At 37.8% G+C, this 20,849-nt stretch overlaps 1 protein-coding gene across 2 annotated transcripts in view; it reads left to right on the top strand.

Moving 5' to 3' along the window:
* The first annotated feature begins 1,318 nt into the window (after positions 1-1,318).
* Positions 1,319-20,849, top strand: part of LOC119783965 (rabphilin-3A-like) — a 38,019-nt gene continuing 18,488 nt past the window's right edge. The window contains exons 1-3 of one of the 2 annotated variants that reach the window (XM_038285748.1): positions 1,320-1,611; positions 18,242-18,331; positions 18,450-18,461. In XM_038285748.1, coding sequence (XP_038141676.1) covers positions 18,258-18,331; positions 18,450-18,461 — 86 coding nt within the window. In that variant the 5' untranslated portion in view covers positions 1,320-1,611; positions 18,242-18,257. Of the gene's footprint in view, positions 1,612-18,241; positions 18,332-18,449; positions 18,462-20,849 lie in introns of both variants that reach the window. The other variant, XM_038285749.1, reaches the window with a different exon arrangement.

Raw genomic sequence — 20,849 nt, 5'->3', positions numbered from 1 at the left:
AGTATAAATATAAAGTTTTTTTTTATTCTTTCCAATATGACTTTGCAATACAATGATTTAAAATAAATGTAAACAAATTAATAATGTAGTGCATTGCGGTTAAATATTTGCTGTTGATATGTCTTTTTGTAAGTAACTGTCTAAAATACCACAACTAAAAATAATAAAAAATGAAATATAATAATAATAATAATAATAATAATAATAATAATAATAAACAATAAAAATGAAATATATATAATAATGATATCATTATTATAATAATAATGACGTAGACAGATTTATTTGTCATTTTGTTTACACAAGTGTAAAACAAAAAGAAATTTCGTTTAGAACAGCTCTCTGGACAATTTCATTTTTTTTTGTGCAGCCTTGAAAAATTGTAAAAAAAAATATATAAAAACAGTAATATAAACATATGACTGCAAATTTACAGTTCTAACATTTTCATTTTTTTTATGATAAAATATAATAAATATAATTAAATACTATACAATAACCCATTTTACAAAACAGAGAAATGTTACGGGCTCGGGACACGCATAATAATAATAATATTAATAATAACAATAATAATAATAATATTAATGCATAACACATGAGTCTACTTACAAAAAAGGAAGTAGAATAGTGGAACTATCTTGGTAGGTCGGACATCTATGATCTTTTCTTGATGTGGGCGCGGCAGTTAGATGTGCGTAGAAGTTATTCTAACAAGATTAGTTATTAGTGGGGAAATTAGTTAGTTCACTATAGCATCAAATTGTGCCTCCAATTCGTCAAGTGTGCAATCTAAATAAGGCTTAGATAATAGGACTTCATTTTATGATGTAATAAAGAGTAGAAACGTTAGATGGCGTAGTGGCTCCGTTGTTCAAATAAACTCAATCGAAAATGTTTCTCTGTAGGATATCTTCAGATAGCCTATTTGTTTGATTAAAAATAGATAAAGTGAAAGCATACTTTCCCTACGTGTGTTTGACCAAGAATATGGGATTTAAGCAAATAAAGGAAGAAAATAAAAAATTTAGAACGTGTGCTGCCTGTAAGACACATTTAAATGGGTTCTATTATAAAACAGATAAACGTTTTCCCTCAGTTAAAGTTCAGATGCTGTGATAAATATGTGATAAATAACTATAAATAGTAAAAAAGAACTTGTTAGGCAGTATAATGCTGTTAAACCGACATTGATCTCTCAATAGAGCTGTCTGGATGCTGAGATAAATTTAGTCCGATCTTAGGAAAACTGGATGAGGTGCTGACTGCCCACTTAAGCATCATACTGTTATCACTTCAAATCCAGGGGTTTCCTTCCCACGGTACCAAGGGCTTTTCATCTTCCACGCAGGAAAGAGGACCATCTCCCCACGCACTGTGATGCAGGGTGCGTGTGTTCAGCCCCATAGAAGAAGGCATCTCCTGCAATCGATGACTAAATATATAATAAATAAATAAATCAGTCAAAGAGGCAGTGGTTTAGTGAGTGGCACCATGCGCGATGATTAATCAGTGTGTAGCTGGATCCTGGCAGCGCACAGAAATCCAGTCCGCATCATTCCCTGACAGCACTACGAGAGAGGGGAGGCAGAGGCACGGCTCGGATCTCAGGTAGGCTCCAGCATCTCATTGATGGCTTCTCATCCTATCAATTTTTTTAATCTTAATTTGTTTTATGCAAGTTGAATGAATGCATCACTTCATTCAGAGAGTGGGAGACAAAGAGAGAGGGAGACGCGCTGTGCAGCTCTTAGGATGGACTGCATCTCATTGCTTGTGTTAATTTGATGGAGGAAATCATTTGAGTGAAAAATTTATGAATGGGTGTATTACAATCTGTATGCACAACGGGCTCCACGGTTAAACCTGGAGCAGCAGCAGTGCAAATGTAATGCAAGCATCCTAACTCATGCAGAGGCTCTGATGCTCATTGACTCCTTAAACGTTGTCAAGTGCTTTGATTCTGGACCAAGTTTATTCACTGATAGCTGGTTGTTTTGAATGTAACTCACAGTTAAGCAGGTCATGCTTAAACTCAAGCTTTAAGTCTCCACTTAAAGAACCTAATTTCCTGATTAAGCAGTCCTTTCTTAGTGCAGATCCAATATGAGGAAGCAGCACTGGTCAGTTATTTTGGAGATTGAGTTGTTGCAGTCCCTGGGCGTTGCTGCAGGATTTTTTTTTTAAAGCACATGCTGGTGTTTGATCTGCTTGCAGCCTAGAAAGGAATGACATTAGTGTAGCCTCCAAAAATCAGCAGGGCAGCTTTAAACTCCAGCTGTGGCTCTGAACAGGTGATTCACTTGTTTACAAGTGAGCTCCTTCATTGTTAAGATTTTTGCACCAGAAGTGTGAGAAAGGCCCAGCATGGATCATTGACACTGATGTCATAATTGAAAAAACAAAACAATGTCTCCTCCATCATCTCCAACCTATGGACTTGAACTACTGGGATTAGATGGGGGAGGGGAGAAAAGACTGAATGAACAGTCGGAGGCATATCTGCTGCTCCCTCCCTTCACATGAGCAACCACAGTATGGGTACTGGCCGACACCCCTCTATATATTTCTTTGTCTTTGTGCTAGCCTCTTGTCATTTTGTGGACAGAAAGGGGTATACAGAACAAAAGAGCAGAGTAAAGACGAGCACACATTAGGGACAGGGAGCTTCTGTGAAACAGGAGTATTTGGGTAAAACATGGGAATAAAGATGGAGGGATGGAGTAAGTGCTTTGCACATCAACTGCATTATTTAAAGCTGGATGCCGCTGTACCCATAATCCCATGTTTTCACAGTGTCTTCCTTTAAAACCGTCCTCTTATTTCATTTATGCCAGCTGCATCTATGACCTGTTCTGTATGGGCTTTGAAATTAGGTGCAGGTAGCATGAAAACACAGATGTGTGGAAACATGGGCAGACACACATGTATGCAAAGCATTTCATCACTCCGACTGTCGTCTTTTGATTTTGCTGTTACCATGGCCACAATTGGTAAAGGTGGGTGACTCTGTTCTTCTGTGGTCCTCACTCTCCATAAAATATACACTCTTGATGTACAAATTGGGGAGTCAAACTTTACAGCTTTATAGATTTTTAGTGACCAATTTGTTAAGGGGGATGCATAATGTAATTTGTGCTGGAGTTTCAGTAGGGAGTGGCTTCATTTTCACATCTTAATAAAATAAATAGATAAAAAATCTACACAATATTTTGTAGTGTTTATTTTATACAAATTTCCCCCCTTTGTTAAATAGTGTAAATGACCAAAACTTCAACGTTTCCACAGTTATTTCTAAGACGTTTACGTTTAGAGTCAAATGGTAATCTTCAGTTATTCATTTAAATTTTTTCAAAAGCTGCACTAAAGCATTTCCAAAACGTTCTACAATGTGCAACCAAAAAAAAAAGTTAATAATCATCATATTTTGGTCTATATGCAACACTGTGTGGCTGGAAAAATGACAGCAGATCAATTGGATTTTATTCCACTATATAACATGGTATTGAAGGCAAGAGGGAACGCTGAAAGCGGCCAGAAAAAATCTATAAATAGACAAAAAAAACTTTACAGAATTACTTTACCTATATGGTTTGTCTTCCTCATTTTATTTTATGTCAAAAGCTGGGACAAAGCCTTCTTGTCTCCAGACCAGCTGTCAATGTAACATGCTTCTGTTGCCCCTTTTTTAATAATTTATAAAGCATTTAATCATATTGATGTCAGGTTTCAGTGGTGGTTTGAGGACCCAAAAGCAGAGGCAGAGGCTGAGAAGATTTCTTGCAGCTTTAATGAAATTAACAGAGGTAACAGAGGAGGGAATCCAAAAATCCAAAATCAAACATGAAAAATATAAAGCAAACCAGAACTATGGAGACATCTGGGGAAAACCAAACACGAGGAGCCAGGGAGAGACGAGGAACGTAGACCACAGCATGGGAAGACAGCTAAGACAAGGAACCAACAAAGAGTGAGAGCAGAGGGAGAGCATATATAGCAGAGAGAGACAAAGGCAGGGCTAACGAGCAGATAAGGAGCAGGTGTGAGGGGAGACAACGAGGGAGCCAAGGGGAAAGGAACACACACACAAGAGGGCAATAGAGGACAACAGAAAAACACGAGAACTAATATAAATCTAGAAATTACAACAAAACTGTAATTAAACCAATAAAACTAGAAAACAAGGAGCAAAGTAAAGAACAACAGAACCAAGACCATGACAGTTAATAATATTGAGCATTTAAACATTTACAGAGATTTCCAAATGAACATATCTAAAAGAGCATTAGAATAGAAAAGAAACAATAAAAATATGTTTATCATGTATGAAGTTTTGGTGAAGGCTGACTCTTTCAGTTCATAGGTCCGTATTGGTCGCCTGCTTCAGACCATAACACCTTCTTCTTATCTGAGCTCAATTCATTGAGTGTTTCCCACTTATTCAATACAGAAAACTAATGCTGCAAATCAGCCTGATTACATGGAGAAACCTGGTAGCGGCAGCAGCATGTGGTGAGGAAGCTTGTTGGTTGAGTGGAGGAGTTGTGAAACACTAGAATTACCACCTAAGTGACTGTTCTTTATTATTTATTGGATGGTTATGGATTGTGAAATGAAACACAATAGCAATCAATGTATTCATTAAACAAACTGGGATGGTATCCCATTTATCCAGTCACTCAAAGTTGTTGTGTTGTTTTCTCCAAAAAAGCAGAGTCGAAACTGCAGGAAGGTTAGTCTATTGTCTCGATAAGGAAATTCTGGACGGAGACTGTAAACTATTCTGTTTGGGCGAGCTTTGACATCTTGGAGAGCACCAACTCAAAGAGAGTGAGGTTTTATTATTTAACTCTTATCTGTTTGCATTGATTTTACCTCCAACGAGGACATGCCTTGTTTTTCCAGTGAAGGAGATGTTTGCACACATCATCACACTGCCTCCACATAAGGCTGTTGGGCAAAGGATTTTGGCTGTTTTTTTTTTTTTTAAAGGATGCAACCTACATGCACAATGCTACAGCTCAACTAGCAGATGGATTTTCCTTATAAATATTGCATAATATAGTCGGAAATAAGCCGATTTTTTTCAGTCTTGTGACACCAGTGGCCGTTATTAATCAGCAGCTTAAAAAGAAGAGGTGCAGTCAGAGAAGGGCAGGACATTCATTAAATAGTGCAGGGTTGGGAATTGAACTCATAACAGTTTTATGGAGGAACATAGGCGTCATTTATAGTACACCTGCTGACTGAGTCACGTCCCCCCTCCAAAAATAAAGAGGCCTTATTACGAAGAAGCATTATTATTAGAAAGAAATCAACCAAAATACATCTCTTTTTGGGAATGTTCATGATACAATCTAAAAAAAAAATGCACCAAATCTTTTTTCTAAAAACGTTTCACACTCTGAACTACATCAGCTTGCCAACTGAGATGTGTTGAGAAATACCCAGGGGTATTGTAACTGCTAGTTCATCTCCAGGGCTGGATGGAGAGTCGGATAACCCGCAGGTGAAATTTGCCAACAAAGATTCCCTGAATGTGGAGTATCTCCACATTGGATGCTTCAGTTTACAAGGGGAGCTGCTGAGTGTCTTTACAAGCAGCCCCTCTGATTTAAAGCTTCTGTCTGCTGCCTGTTTCCCAGAGATGGGAAAGGATCATGGGAGGGAATTAAAGGAGCCTGACTGACCAATTCATCAGCAAGCAGTCGTCAGAGTCCCACCTCTTCCCTCTGGGGCATACCAGAATGAATTACCATCAGCCCTGCAAATATGAGACTTTCTGCAGGCTCTTACTGAGTGCAGTTAATTCACTGCTTCATGTCGTATTGCTTTTTTCAGACACACTTGAGTTCCAAAGAAAGGCTGCGACACAAGTTCTTTCTGAATCACATAAGACTAATCCTAGAAAATGACGGTCAGGAGACATTTTCTGATACAGATCTTAGGTAAATCCTATTGATTGCGGTGCACAGTGTCTGATATGGATTTGCTGTGCATTGAGTTGCTTTAAGAATGAAAAACCTAGCAAAGTAGGTCTGTTAATTAGAGCCAACATTTGTAGCAGGGTAACAGCAGGGTAGATTGTTGGTCACTGGACGGTCTTTTCCTGTTTTTTCTCTAGCGAGGCATGTCCTGGAGCCGTGCTTGCCTAGCGGATGTATCTGTGTTTCTTAAAGCGTTACGGCTCCCTCACATTTAGAAGGTGAAGAGTCCTCACAGATGGTCCCGCAGATGGTCCCCGTCACACCAGCACTGTGAGCACAAAACATTGATAATTTGTCAGCGCAAAGATCAAACAGACTACCACACATACTGTCACCCAAAACAGAGTTTCTCAATCTGTGGCGCTCTATGATTCACCCTCCTTTCACCTAAATCCACTTTAAGGTGCAGAAGGCACGTACTAATGCTTTAAAGAGAGAACTTACTCAGAGCAAAGGGCCATGTGGTTGAGGGTTGTAAATAATTAAAAAATGCTGAGTGATGAGTTCTTTCTGCAGTGGAGGGCTCTGTGTGGTGCATTGCTTTACAGTCTTGCGTCGTTCCGAGGCACAGTGTGTTACCATGTTGGCATCTCAGCATTTTCTTAAAAGATGGAAGGAGCTTTGCCATCTCAGTGGGAGTGGATGGTTTCCTCATGTTGTTTTTCTGTCGTCTCCATCATTCACTCCAAGTGACTAATGTTTAAGCATTAGACATCAGAGACTAAATCTGTGAAGTTGGCTTAAAAGGCTGTAATGCCATTAGATGGATAAGTAGTCTTCCCACCCCCAGAAGTTTTGCTACAGATTTCAAATTTGATTTAGATCACTACTTTAACTAGACCTTTCTAACACTCTTTTTGTCAGCCACAATGGAAACTGTCCCTGCAGTCTCATGTGTTTGGCAATTGTTAAAAAAATTTCTTCACATATTGTCTTGTGTTTAGCGTCATCCATTTTCCGGTCAACTTTAAACAAACTTCCTGATCCCTGGTGAGGAAATGTATCCCCACAGAATGACACTGCCATTACCATATTTCGCTTTGGCAAATGTGGGTTCGAACCAATGTGTCATATTAGTTATCAGCTGCATATAGCATTTTGCATATAGGTAGATTAGATTACAGGGTCAGCTACTTTATTCAACACCATTGCTCTTCGTGATACTCCTCCTCAAAAGCCAGATTTGTGGATTCTTAGAAACCTAGAGCTATATTTTGCAGCCCCATCAGACTAACAATAATCCTATTGACTGGATCTCTATGTAAACACTTTCTCAGTTTTTTCATATGCATATTTTATGAAGAGAAACAGAACAACACACCAAAACATTTCGAACGGTTCTCTTCTTTTTTTCTTTCAGAACAACAAAAAAAAACAAAGATGGAGGTACCTTTTTACCTTGGCATTATCATGCTCAACAATTATTTACAAATCTATTTCACATAAAATCAGTTCGACATATTAAGTCAATTTCCAACAAGTTCTATAAAGCGAGTGCATTTGCAAATTTAGCCGAGAAGAAACTATTTCTATCATAGAAATTTCTTGTATAATGTTGATCCCACCCTCACTTCACTCTTCCACCGTTTTCTGGTGATGCCTCTTTTTTTCAATGCATTGTAAAATATATTGTAATTGTTTATCTCTCTTATTAAGGCCATCATATTACCAAGATACACAGTTTCAAAGGAGAAGTGGAAGACAGTGATGAATCCTCACCCAGTATTTCTCAATCATTTGACAGTTCGAGAAAATATGAAAAGGGTTAGTCCCATCCATGCCACATCTCCATATCATCTGTATCTTTTTGGAATTGGTGAAATGAAGAATTGCATTAAAACTTTTTTTCCAGCACAACTCCTGCCAGATCTTTGAATAAGTTGAGATATATTGAATTTCACATATGTGCTTTTAATTTTCTACAGGTATCATTATAATCCCTTTCCTCTCCCATTTTTCTTGCACATAGTATTTTCTCTCCCCCTTATTCCAATTATTTTGGAAGGGTATACTCATTTTATTAGTGCCAAATGTATGTGTTAGGCCTTGGTCAGACAAAGGTATTTCAGTCTCTGAATGAAATAATGTCTGACTTGCAGGTGTCTACAAAACTCAAGTATCAAATGTTTGGAGATCCCTGTTATGAACTAGTGAATTTTTATTGGGTAGCCCTTAAGAAATTCATGTTTTCAATTGGTCATCACATATTAGGAGTGAAATCTGAGGCATATTCTCCCTTTCATAGAGTTTTGGATTCTTCTAAAGCTCTTTCTATTGACAAGCACTCAGGAAGAAGCTCAGCATGTTTTGGTAGCTTTGCAGTTGAGTCATTTTTATTTAATTTTCTGATGCATTCAGATTGAACGGAGGTCTATGCTTCAAACTCCTCCACAACTTTATCCTGAACTTTTCTGTTTCCTTGATAAAAAGGAAACCATGTATACTCTAAGGTGGCGTGATATAAGGAAATGTATTGCTTTTTTCTTCATCACTATAATCTCACCACTTTTCATTAGCTTTAATATCCTACCCACCAAAAACAAGGAAACTGACAATCTATCATTTTTTTTAAGTGAAGGGGTGTGTTTTTTTTTATAAATTTGCGATAATCCTCCTCTATACATATAAAGGTTGTGAATATTTTACAAGGTTCTGTAGGATGTGGCACAATGCATTTATTCATTCAGTTTGATCAACATGAATACATAGAAATGATTCATTTTAGTGAAGCTAAAATTGCCGTTTGTTTATATGAAACCCTTTGATGCAGTGTAAAGCCTAAATAGAAGTCACTGGGCCGACTTTAATATTACCAGTGTGATGATATCTGATAGGTTTGATATTCGATGTGGTTGGTTATAAGTCAGCATGTTTGTTCAAAACATAAACTGTAGGAAGGACATTATTTAATTTCTTCTCAGGGTAAAATAGGTGCACTACGTAAAACAATGCCACCAAGCTGACAAGAGTTTACATTTAAACATGTAAATATTGCATATATCTTTTTGTTTTGTTGAACTGCTTCTGTGTAATAGTGATAAATGGTGTAAAATAATTTGAATAAAAGACCAAAATTAGTTTCCACACTGCAATCTACTGTTGTATTTTCCTGCAAATAGTAAAGATGAACTGTCTAGAAAAAAGTCTATAGTTAGTTAGTGAGGTTTAGTTTGACACAATTTTTTGCAAACACTCTTTAAATTTTAGTTTGAGCTAAAAAAGGTGGATAAATAAAACAAAAATGTTATATTCTGGTTACATTTTTAACATCTTTTAACATTTGTAAACCAGCCAAAAATAATAGAAAGTATTTATTTTTATAACATATCAAATACTAAAAAGGAAGAAAAAGGTGCATATAAATATATATATGTATTTTGTGTTATATTTCCTTAAAATTCTCTTTTTTATTATTATTAAATTGAAAGTATTATTTTTATATATTGATGCACATAAGCCTATCCTAACAAATCAATAACCAACCAATTTGGAGGGACAAATAAAATGTTTATCATGTTGCCTGGATTGGAGCATGATTATGTAAGAGGGCTGCAAGTCACAAACATATATCTATCTTCCTGGCAGGATGTGGATGTTCATAAAAAGTAAAAAGAGTTCCCAGCTGCAGTTGTGATTAATTAATGTCTTATGGCAGATCCCAGCATGTGGCCCATTTCTGCCCTAACACCAACTAATTTACCACATGTAGATTTATATGCGGTTTTATATCAGTGTGCCATGTTACATCAGTATGCCGCACAGTATGTCGGCCCTTAAAGCTGCTTCATTACAACAAAATCTCATGGAATTGATGTATTTTACAACCAAATTTACTGACACCTGTTTCGTTTTGTGTTTCTTTCATTGCACCCACCTGTTTTGCATGTAGCTCTGTACATTGTTGTTGTATTTAATAAGTCTTTTCTGTTCCCTTGCTGTCTGGTTGTCGTCCGTTATCATTCCAGCAGCTCCTGATTTCCCTTTGGATTTGTATGTTTACCCTCTTCATTAAAACATATCCATTCAAGATGAATCCTGCTGATGTTCTGCTGCTCATTTGTTCCATTTTCGTCAAAAAACCCATAAAACTAATGCCATAGAGTCACTGGTATCTCAGCATGGCTATTTATTTATTATTTTGTTCTAATCAAGGTTTGCTTTAGTGTTATGTTTTGGATTTTTTTTGTAGAATCAATGTATTGATCTTATATTTATTATAATTACAATGTAATTAAATTTATACAAAGTATTCACCGAATAAATAACATAAGATAAAATACTAAACAGAGAAGAAAGAATTTAGGCATCTGTAGGATCTATTTACTTATCATTAGTTACTTTAATCAAATTATTTCTTGTTTTACAAATAGGACATTAAATATTAATATTAAGGTAAGATCCTAGAACTATATCAGATTCCCAAATTATTTTGTGAGATGAGCTTTATTGTTGCATATAAACAATTTTTTCCGGGTTGTAGGGATTCTTTTTTATGACGTAGAATGATACATGGAGAAGGATGTAATTAAACATTTATGTTAACTGCAGCTTGAAAAATCTATAGCTGAACCCAGATTATTGAATCACACATAAAATAGATATGCTGTGTTGACATGAATAGAAAACACTCCAACATCAACTTGGCATCAGAAAATGGTTCAGAAGAAACTGCTGATGTGGAGCTGCAGGGATATGGCGTTGCCAATGATGAGTGCTGCTGATGAATAATTGGGTTTTTCTACTATATCAGAGCTTAAAGTCCACTTCAGTTGTACATAAAGTTTTACACCAAGGCATCAAATACCGACAGAGCCCTGATGAAAGTGAGATGAAAGTGAAACCAATCATTGGTTCCAATTCTCATTAACCTATTTTAGCAATATCCCTGGTGGAGGGTGAATGAATCTCAGGGAATTGAGAGCCATTATCATCAATACGGTTGCAAGTAGGACACATAGTACACACACACACACCAACTTCTTTCTCTATCTTTGCAGGGTCTTTCCATTGACTTCCATTAATTTCCACAGCCTGACCACAACCCTTACCCTTAACTTAGCCATAACGGGGTCAAGCCTAACACCAAACTAAACTTAGTTCACATTTTTGTCTTAAACGTGACCCCTGACCCTGAAGCAGCATTCCTCCAATGGGGTCCTGGCATTGGGTCCCACCAGGAGCAGTCGGTCCCCACAATGTGCTGTTTTTCCAGAAATGGACCCCACAATGTATCACATCCAAGAACACACACACCAGTTTGTATTTTTATCCATATTTAGACTTCACATTGACTTATACTAATTTTATTTACTGCATTTGGGTGGTGGTGGCCTACCGATTAGGGCATTGCGCTTGGGTCCCAGAAGCACTGATTTCAGGCCCCACTCTGGGTCCCTGAGCAAGACCCTTAACCCCACACTGCTCCCCGGGCACCACACTATGGCAGCCCACTGCTCCCCAGCGGGATGGGTTAAATGCAGAGAGTAAATTTCGTTGCTTCGTACTGTGACATTGTAATGACAATAATGTTGAATTCCTATATATTTTTGCCCTACCCTAACCAATATTAATATATTCCTAGCCTAAACCTTTAACTTATTTTAACTCGAATCATTCCTCTAAACTGACTATAAAGTTAGAAGTGGGGTCCAGCACATTACGACCAGCCTTTGGTCCCTATAATGCCCGCTGGTCATCAGAAGGTTTGTAAATATACCAAAAAGCATCCTAAATAGGTAACACAAACAAGTACACTAGCAGTTCTAATAACACTGGTTTAAAAGACGACAGAAACATTAGCATATTTTTATACACACACTAGTTATACCTGTCTTGAACCATCTTTATCTTTTAGAGCTGAATCCATTTTATGTAGAATATATTTGAAATGTTGGAAACATTCTCATAAAGTTTAGTCCCGTATCAGTAAGATCACAGATTTGCTGGCTGCAGTTCAATGACTCAAATCTTGTTTCACCACATCCCCAAGATGTTTTATAAAGTAGACATCTGGTGACTGTGGAGACAACTGGAGGAAAGCAAACCTGTTTTCATGTTGAAGAAACCAGTAGAGACTATTTGCCAACGTGGAACAATATCTGCTGGATATTCTAAACTATTACACCACCGACAACCTGAACATCTAAACCTAAGCCAGGATTGATTTATGCATGTTTATACAAAAACAAATCGGACCATAGCATCTATAAGGTGCAGCTGAAACTAAGACTGATTGGAGCACCATTCTTCTGCTGTAAACTGTTTCAGTTTCATGCTTTCAGCCAAATAAGCTTTATCTGCTGTGGTCTTCTGCTCCTAATCCCAATTTACTTCAGCTCTTAACATTTTTCTTCACTTATTGTATTTTTTAAACATCGGTTGTAAAAAAAAAAGTGGTTGCATTTGTCGGCCCATTTACCTCTGATCACTGACATCAGGAAGACAATTTTGATGCTGAGAAGAAAAGACACTGGTTCTGTAATGAAAATCACATGCATCCATTAATGAGTGAATAACATTATTTAAACCTGAAAGAGAGACTTTAATCCCACTTTGCTTGTTTCAGATTACTGCAGCGATTGTCTTTTTCAGATGTGGATGAAGAAAGACCTACAGTTTGCATCCACCTCAAACATCTCTTCACTGAATTGTTCATTTTAAGCACATCAATTATTTACAAAAACATAAAGGCATCCTAGTAAAACCCCTCTGTTTTAGACGGATGTCAATGAAAGGAGATGACGTCCCATCCCTTTTAAAACTCTTTGTGCTGTAATGATCCATGTCAGATCAATCCATCAATTCCCTGCTTCCCTGCCTGCTTTTTCAGATCTCATTTACTCCAGCATGTCTCAAAATCTTTAATTTCCCCACTGAGGGACAGTAAAGGATCATTTTAATCCATTCTAAAACCTTGAGCTGTCACCGTTTACATATTCTACACCCAGTGAGTCATACATGTGCTGCTGAGCACCATATGAACAAAATTATCTTTGCATGAACCTGATAAGACTTCAAAGTGCAGAGCTTTATTTCACAAATCCACACAAGATTGAACAGCGTGTGTCTAAACCCCACCTGGAAGCATATACAACATTACACATTAACATAAGGAGGTACATACAGACAGGTTCTTCTGCAGAGTGGTGCCCCAATAGATAGAGTTTGGATTGGCTGAAGACAGCTGCATGCCACATCAGTCAGAACTTTCTATTATTTTGTATTAATTTACTGGTCAATCTCATCAAATCCAAATAAAATGTTCCACTGTTGTGGCTTCATACTGACCTTTAAGAAGAGTTTTTAGGAGAATAAAAAATGTTGCAATTCACCTAAGATGTTTGCAGTATAAGTTAATGTGTGTTATGTGAAAACATCATCAAACATTATTTGGCTTTTACCCCACAAGAATATCAAACATTTATTATTGTTATGGGTTAAATAACAATATATTTATATAACGCTTTTCCAAGTCAGGAGACTTAACCAAAGTGCTTTAAACTACTTTCAGCCATTTACCCATTCACGCACACACTGATGGTGGCAAACTAAATTGTAGCCACAGCTGCCCTGGGGCTCATTGACAAAGCGAGGCTGCCGTACACTGGTGCCACCAGGCCCTGTGACCACCGTCAGTAGACAATGCAGGTAGAGTGTCTTGCCCAAGGACACGACAACACTGGAAGCCGGGACTCGAGCTGTCAACCCTTCGATTTCTGCTTTGCCTTTTTGTTTTTGCTTTGCTACCTCAAGATTATGGGTCCCCACAGTTACTGCATGGATCCACATACAGTGTTTAGTCATCTTTGTCCATCTGGTCTGTGCTGTTGTCGTCTCGCAAATTATCTGTGATGTGCAGTTGCTGATGTGTACTTTGGGTTTTATGCACAGGTGTTGTGTAGCTCCTTTTAAACACTTCTGAAAGCATCATTAAAAAGATCCCAAAATACTGTCATAAAAAAAAGACAAGGAGGATAAAGATAGGAAAATATTAACTGCTCTCCAGGGAGGAATCCACCAACTGACTGAGTCATCTGTTACAAGCAGAAGACATGATACAAGATGACTATGAGACTAAGTTAGGAGATGACGCAGATGATGCCTTTATGGTCTCTGTAGCTGAGGAGACAGAGTTTGAGGGCTGCAGTGATGTCATACCTGCAGAATAACGAGGTCCAAAATGACAGCAGAGTCTATTATAATTAGCTTAAAAACTGAGCAGGACCTTCCTGCAACTGAAGCATTACATCTGATAACTGCACAGGGCTGCAGAGGGCATTCACTGACTTCAAACTGCAGCGAGCCACCAGAGAACTCAAGCTAAGTTCACTCTGAATCCAAATTAATTCTGCTGTCTTTCCCCAAGACAATCACATTAGACAAAAGTGAAATAATTTAGCTTCGGCCGATGGAGAAAGGCAGCTCTTGAGACTCTTTAGCACAGTATGGTTGAGAAAATGTGTGATCTGTCAAGATACTGCTGGGAAAAAAAGAAAAAAGACAGAGAGACAGAGATAGTAGAAAATAGGATATAAACAGCTGACTGAGGCTCAGAGGAAGACTGATAAAAAAAACAAGGTTTAAAGGAAGTGAAACTAAGCTTGACAAAGTGGCAGTAGAAGAAAGGAAAGCAGACTGAGAAAAACAAGCCCAGAGTGGAAACAAAAGAACATTACAGAAACAAAAACGAGACATAATATAAAGAGAAATAAAGATTCACAAAATTTACTATGGGTACCAGAGAAAATAAAACTATAATGAAATAGAGACAATTCCTGTTTTACTGTAAGCAGCAGTAGCAGCATTGGAGGGCAAAGCCCCCACCCAGTGTCTATTGATAGCACATCTAATTAGCTGCTTATCTGTGGGCCCCAGAGGCTGACAGATGACAGATTAAAAGTCAAAAAAGGTATGTTGTCTTGCATCACGTTGCCTAGGCACAGACAGCTTTAGGATGGAGATAGTGGCACAGCCCTTGTTTTTCCCTTTTGGTATTATCTCCAAGGTTCCAGGGTTTTTTGTTTGACTGCCTTGTAAAAGCAGATATTCTTATCCATCCATCCATCCATCCATTTTCTGTCATGCTTAGATATTCTGATATCCATTTTGTCATGATTGGTTTCAGAGTAAACCCAATATGCAGAACACACATGGAGGCTGGATGAAAAGTTTAACAAGGTTTATTGAAAACACAAGCACAAGAATATTGCACTGGAGCTGGTACTGGTCTGGGGGCAGGTTCACTGGAGTCTGCAGGGATGACAGTTCAGTTAGCAAACAGACTGATGAGTTATGAGTCTTAGATATTTCTGAGGAATACCTTGAAGGAGTCCGGGTTTCTCTTTGAGAGAGGAAACTGTTGGGTCCAGAGACTGTTTGTTCATCAGAGTCCAATAATTGCTTCAGCGTCTTACTTCTGACTTTGAGGGCAGACCTTGATTTGAGTTTCCAACTCTTAGCCAAGAGCTGCAGGGGAATCCAGAGAAGAGTCTTCAGGTTTGGCTCACGAGGGCAGGCTCGGCAGGTTAAGCTCATCCAGAGCTTCAAGGAGAGACAGGATTCCTGTGAGGCAAAAACAAGGAAGAGTTAGAATCTTATCTCAACAGGAGAGAGCTAAGATTCTCAGGTTTACTAGGCTCAGGTTGCTAACCAAACTAGATCAACACTGCGGCGTTGAAGCAAGGTCTGAAGGCAGGTTATATAGTGCTGGGGCTCTGATGATGAGATGCGCCACAGGTGTGTTGGAGGCTCAGCTCAGGAGGACCCACGGCGCACTCTGCTGGAGGAAGGTGGTACAGCTCCAGATCCCAACACATTTCTTTTTCATTCTCACCAATATTATTCAAATTTTTAATTTTTTGCAGATTTCCCTTTAATCCTCACCAGTTTAAAATTATACTCAGGGTCTTAAATGTAGTCTAAAACTATTACTACTTATATTCAGATGCATAATTTTTAATATTAAATGTTTTTGCATCATAACTGTGAATTTGAAGTTGTAGAGAGAAATAATTTTGTTTTATAATGGTAGATTGTTCTTCTAACTTTTACAACTACAAATTGTTGATTCCAAGTAAACAAACTGTTCCTCAAGTCACAAATGAAAACCTCTAACATTTCTAGAGAAACTACACACTTTTTTGTCATCATCAAGCTATTTAGGCACCATTCTGGAGAAATATTCAACCACTTATTGGAATTGGTGCCATTTGTTAGATTTGATTGGTTTCTATAAATGTTCAATATAGCGGAACTTTTCTGTCATCTTAGGAGTTACTAAATGTTCTATATTTCTCACTTTTGTCTCGTCGGAGAGCTGAGTTTTGTCCAGACTTCTGTAGATGTTGATTTGAAGCAGGGAAGAATTTGATGATAAGCATCCTTCTTTAATTCCCTCACCATGATGCCACCATCACCATGCTTTTAACAGCTGATAAAGTGTTTTTTTATTTAAAAGCTTTGTCTCGAGTATATTCTTTTTGTGATAGAAGCCTTATGGCTAAATATTTGTCTAGTGCCTAAGAATAAAAGCTTCTTTCTGAAGACATTTGGCATGTCTATATGTGCAGCAACAGATTTCAGTAGGACTTGAAGGTTTCACTTTTGGAGGAGGAACTTGTCTCTCTAATTAACTGTTAATAATGAACCCGACAGTCTAACAGCATCTTCTGATTACTTAAAAGCTTGAACCCTGGGGGATTGTGTGTAGCTCTTTGACATCCTCACCTATTACCCTACATTTAAGTTAGACAGCTTTAAGTGGGATGACTAAACACTTGAACACAGATGGATGTTCCCACAGGAAAATGAGCCTTATCCTATAAAACATATGGAGTATGATTGAAGGCATGTCTCTGTGAAAATAAAACTGCCAGTGTCTATGTGCTCTACGCATCCAGAATCTGTTTCCTATAAAATTCTAAGTTTTTTAACAGTATACCCTCATGAAAGGGAATTTTTTCAGAACACCCTAAAATCCCTATCAACAAGAAAAGCATTCCTCCCTGAGACAAAAACAGCACTCTACCTTATATCTGAAACTCAACAGTGGCTTTGATCTCATCAGATTGATCTTGTTTGGGGTCTGCTGGCCTTTGAGTGTCAGTATTTCCCCTCAGGACACAATTCAGCTGCAGCCTCCCGCTGAGCGCTCTCTGGCAGAGACCTCAGACAGGCTTTCACTGGGGCTACTTGTGTACATGCAGCAGACTCGCCATATTTTCTGTTGACGTCTTCATATTATCCTCACCCCATCGCTTTGAGATTGAATTACGGTGCTGGTGTATGAAATACACTGGGCACTCACTGTCTCCCATTGTAATTATTATCACTCTGTCCAGTCTGTGCTTGAGGTTTAAATCATACAGCAGCTGCTGCATCATATTTTCCCTTTTTACACTAAATCCACTGCCTTGAGCGCCAATGCTTAACCCCAGATCTATATGTCTCCCTAAAAAACAAACAAATCCCCCCCAAAATTTGAGGAGTCAACAAATGTAACATATTCATCAGTCTGTGAAGCCATTAAAACTGTGAAAATAAAACCTAATAGCCCTACTTCCTGTCAAACTGGAAGTAATTCTTAGAATTTTAATACCAGCTGCTGAATTAATTGACCATACCTCTCTAATTTGCTCACCCTTATCTCACAGGCCTTATAAATTCAACTCTCTTTTCCTCTTTGGTTACTTATGCATCGCTTACCATCCACACAAGGTCATGCTCTATTAGAACAACTACCTCTAACTCAGGGAGATGTAAGCATACTTAGCCCTCACTGTGGAAAGCAAACACAAGATAACTACCTTAAATTTGTTTTTTTTGTCTGTGTTTTGGCACAAGTCATATGTTTCAGTGGAATTAATTTGCCCAAACAGGCTTGGCAGGATGAGATGGTACCAATTAGGCAGTGAATTTGGCATGAGGAACTGAGCATGTGCTCCCACTGAAAGCTGCAAAATCTTTCATTCTTGAAGTGCTAATTCATAGACAGTAAGCAGGCTTTTTCTGAAAGTGACACTTGACTTTTAGTTATGTTGTTGTTTCTGTTGAATTTAATAGTTGTCGCTTGTGGTAATCATGGGCTATCTTTTATGGCTCCATCACTGTTGCATCAGGAAGGCTTATCCTGAATCTTGGATGATCGTTAAGCCAGTGCTGCAGACTCAGGGAAAGCCATTGCTTGTGATCCAAACGGAGATTACCTCTGCTCAATGCGGACCTCTTTCTTTTCTGTTTTATCATTATCTTATCAGACTGTAATTGAGCAGCATGACAGACACAGTGATGAGTGGCGGATCAGGTCGCTGGGTGTCCAACGACAGGCAGAGGAACATGCGTCCAAGGTAATCCTACTTTGCAGAATTTCTATCTTTGTACCGCCTCGGAGTCTCTGCATCATGTTTAATGGTGTCATGTTTTGTTTCACCTGCTTCTTTTTCTGTCGTGTGGTCTGTGGCACAGTGATAAAGAGCAGTAAGTACAACAAGCTCATTTTTTGTGCTTTGAACGCTTCCATTGTTTGTGTTTTAAAGCCTTCCTCAGGTTTCTTGCCTTTTCTTTTTTCAAAAGCCTCATGTTAGAGAGCATCCACTATACTTACTGGCAGCTTGGCTATCTCATATTAAATATAATTTTAATATTTAATTGCAAATTTAACTTCATTAGGTGTGGAAAACTCTACACTAAGACATAAATAAATATTTCTGTCTGTCTGTGTGTGTGCATGTCTATATGTTTGTTCTCACCAAATATATAGACACTCAACACACAAGTTTTTGTCAGTTTTATTTTACTTTTTGATCTTTACCACTATGTCTTTTAAATCTTTAATCTGGATATAGTATAATATATATAAATTACGTTTTGTTTTGTTGTAGCTAACATGTAGTTAGTTCATTTCTAATATGAAAGTCTTTAGTGGTTTCTACAGGTTTGTGTATGCTCAAATTTTTCAGCTCAAAACACCTTAAAAAAACTGTTTTTTAACAATATTTAGAGTATAAATCTGATTTTTTTTCTTTTTATTTCATTACTCTTTGGCTAAAAGAGCCAGATGTCAGACCCACAAAGACAATCTTTAAAAAATACACAAACCTAATTTATAATACCACAAAAAACACTTTAAAAATAAATAAATGCCTGCTTTAACCATTAAATTCAGTTTTCCATGTAGTGAAATTAGTAAATGGATTTTACTTTGATTTACCTTAATGCTGATTAAATTATTGTAATTCAATTTAGAGGCACTGTCTTAGTTGATTTTATTTTTCATTGTAGTTTTTTTTTCCAGTTTATCTTATTTTAATATATATTACTTCTTTGTTGTCATCTGTCATTTTCCTATAAAAAATACTGCTGTTGCATCCCAAAAATATTCTTCCTTATGCAGCAAAATGGGAAAGAACAGAGTGAACGTTTCATTCAATTAAAGCAGATGTGTGCTGATTAAGAATTCAGGAGATATCTCCAGGAAAATATGGATTAATAATATACCTAACATTATCTACATAGTGCTTATATAGCGCTTTTTCAAGTCAGGAGACTTGACCAAAGCGCTTTACGCTAAAGTCAGTCACACTACATTCAGTCATTCACCCACACACTAATGGTGGCAAGTTACATTGTAGCCACAGCTGCCCTGTGGCTCACTGACAGAAGTGAGGCTGCCATACAATGGCGCCACCGGGCCCTCTAACCACCATCAGTAGGCAATCCAGTTGAAGTTTCTTGCCCAAGGGCACAACGACATTGAAAGCCGGAGCCTGGGCTTGAACCGACAACCCTCCAATTGCAAGGCAAACTCCTAAACCTGAAAAAACAAAGACAAAAGACAAAAAAATTGACTACCTAACATTATCTACCTAACATTACCTACAGTCAGGGCTATACTAAAAGGTTAAAACAGCTTGAAGTGTAAAAAAAAAAAAAAAAAAAAAAAAAAAAAATAGAGTAATAGTGAGATCCCTATAATAAAAGTCAATAGGATGATGGAGGTCAAAATTATTAAATAGAAATATATCCAATGTTCACTGTTATTAGCCTCATCTGCCCAAAGCACACTTTCTACCTTAAGTAAGGTGGTGACTCTAAGGAGCAGTAGGCGTGGTTCTTCTCCAGCAGCTCTCAGAAAACCCACTGGGACCTCCATGGTGCATCCTGTCAGTGAACACACACCTGACACCTTTAACACGCTTTTTGTTCTTCTCAGTCATTGATGCAGACAAACCTAAACACCACTGGACATCAGAGGTTTCACCGCTTCTAAATACAGCAATGGCTGCTTCCTAACTCACAGCCTGATGGATGCTGTCCACTAACCATACATAAACACTATTGATGTATTGTTAGTTTTGTAATTTTTACCAGTTGAAGATTACCTACTACCTACCTAACCTACTCATCTGCCCAAAGCACACTTTCTACCTTAAGTAAGGTGGTGACTCTAAGGAGCAGTAGGCGTGGTTCTTCTCCAGCAGCTCTCAGAAAACCCACTGGGACCTCCATGGTGCATCCTGTCAGTGAACACACACCTGACACCTTTAACACGCTTTTTGTTCTTCTCAGTCATTGATGCAGACAAACCTAAACACCACTGGACATCAGAGGTTTCACCGCTTCTAAATACAGCAATGGCTGCTTCCTAACTCACAGCCTGATGGATGCTGTCCACTAACCATACATAAACACTATTGATGTATTGTTAGTTTTGTAATTTTTACCAGTTGAAGATTTATATAAAAAAGTGAAAGTAGAATAATTTACTATAAAAAAAAAAAACCTTTTTCATGGCCTATTTCCTCACACCTACATCATAAAGGAAATCTGTGAGGTGAGCTAAAGATAAGAGAGAATTTTAAATGA

This window comes from Cyprinodon tularosa, unplaced genomic scaffold, assembly GCF_016077235.1.
Source record: "Cyprinodon tularosa strain WSP-4 unplaced genomic scaffold, ASM1607723v1 ctg214, whole genome shotgun sequence".
NCBI classification, from domain to species: Eukaryota; Metazoa; Chordata; class Actinopteri; order Cyprinodontiformes; family Cyprinodontidae; genus Cyprinodon; species Cyprinodon tularosa.
This window is presented reverse-complemented; position numbering and strand designations above follow the sequence as displayed.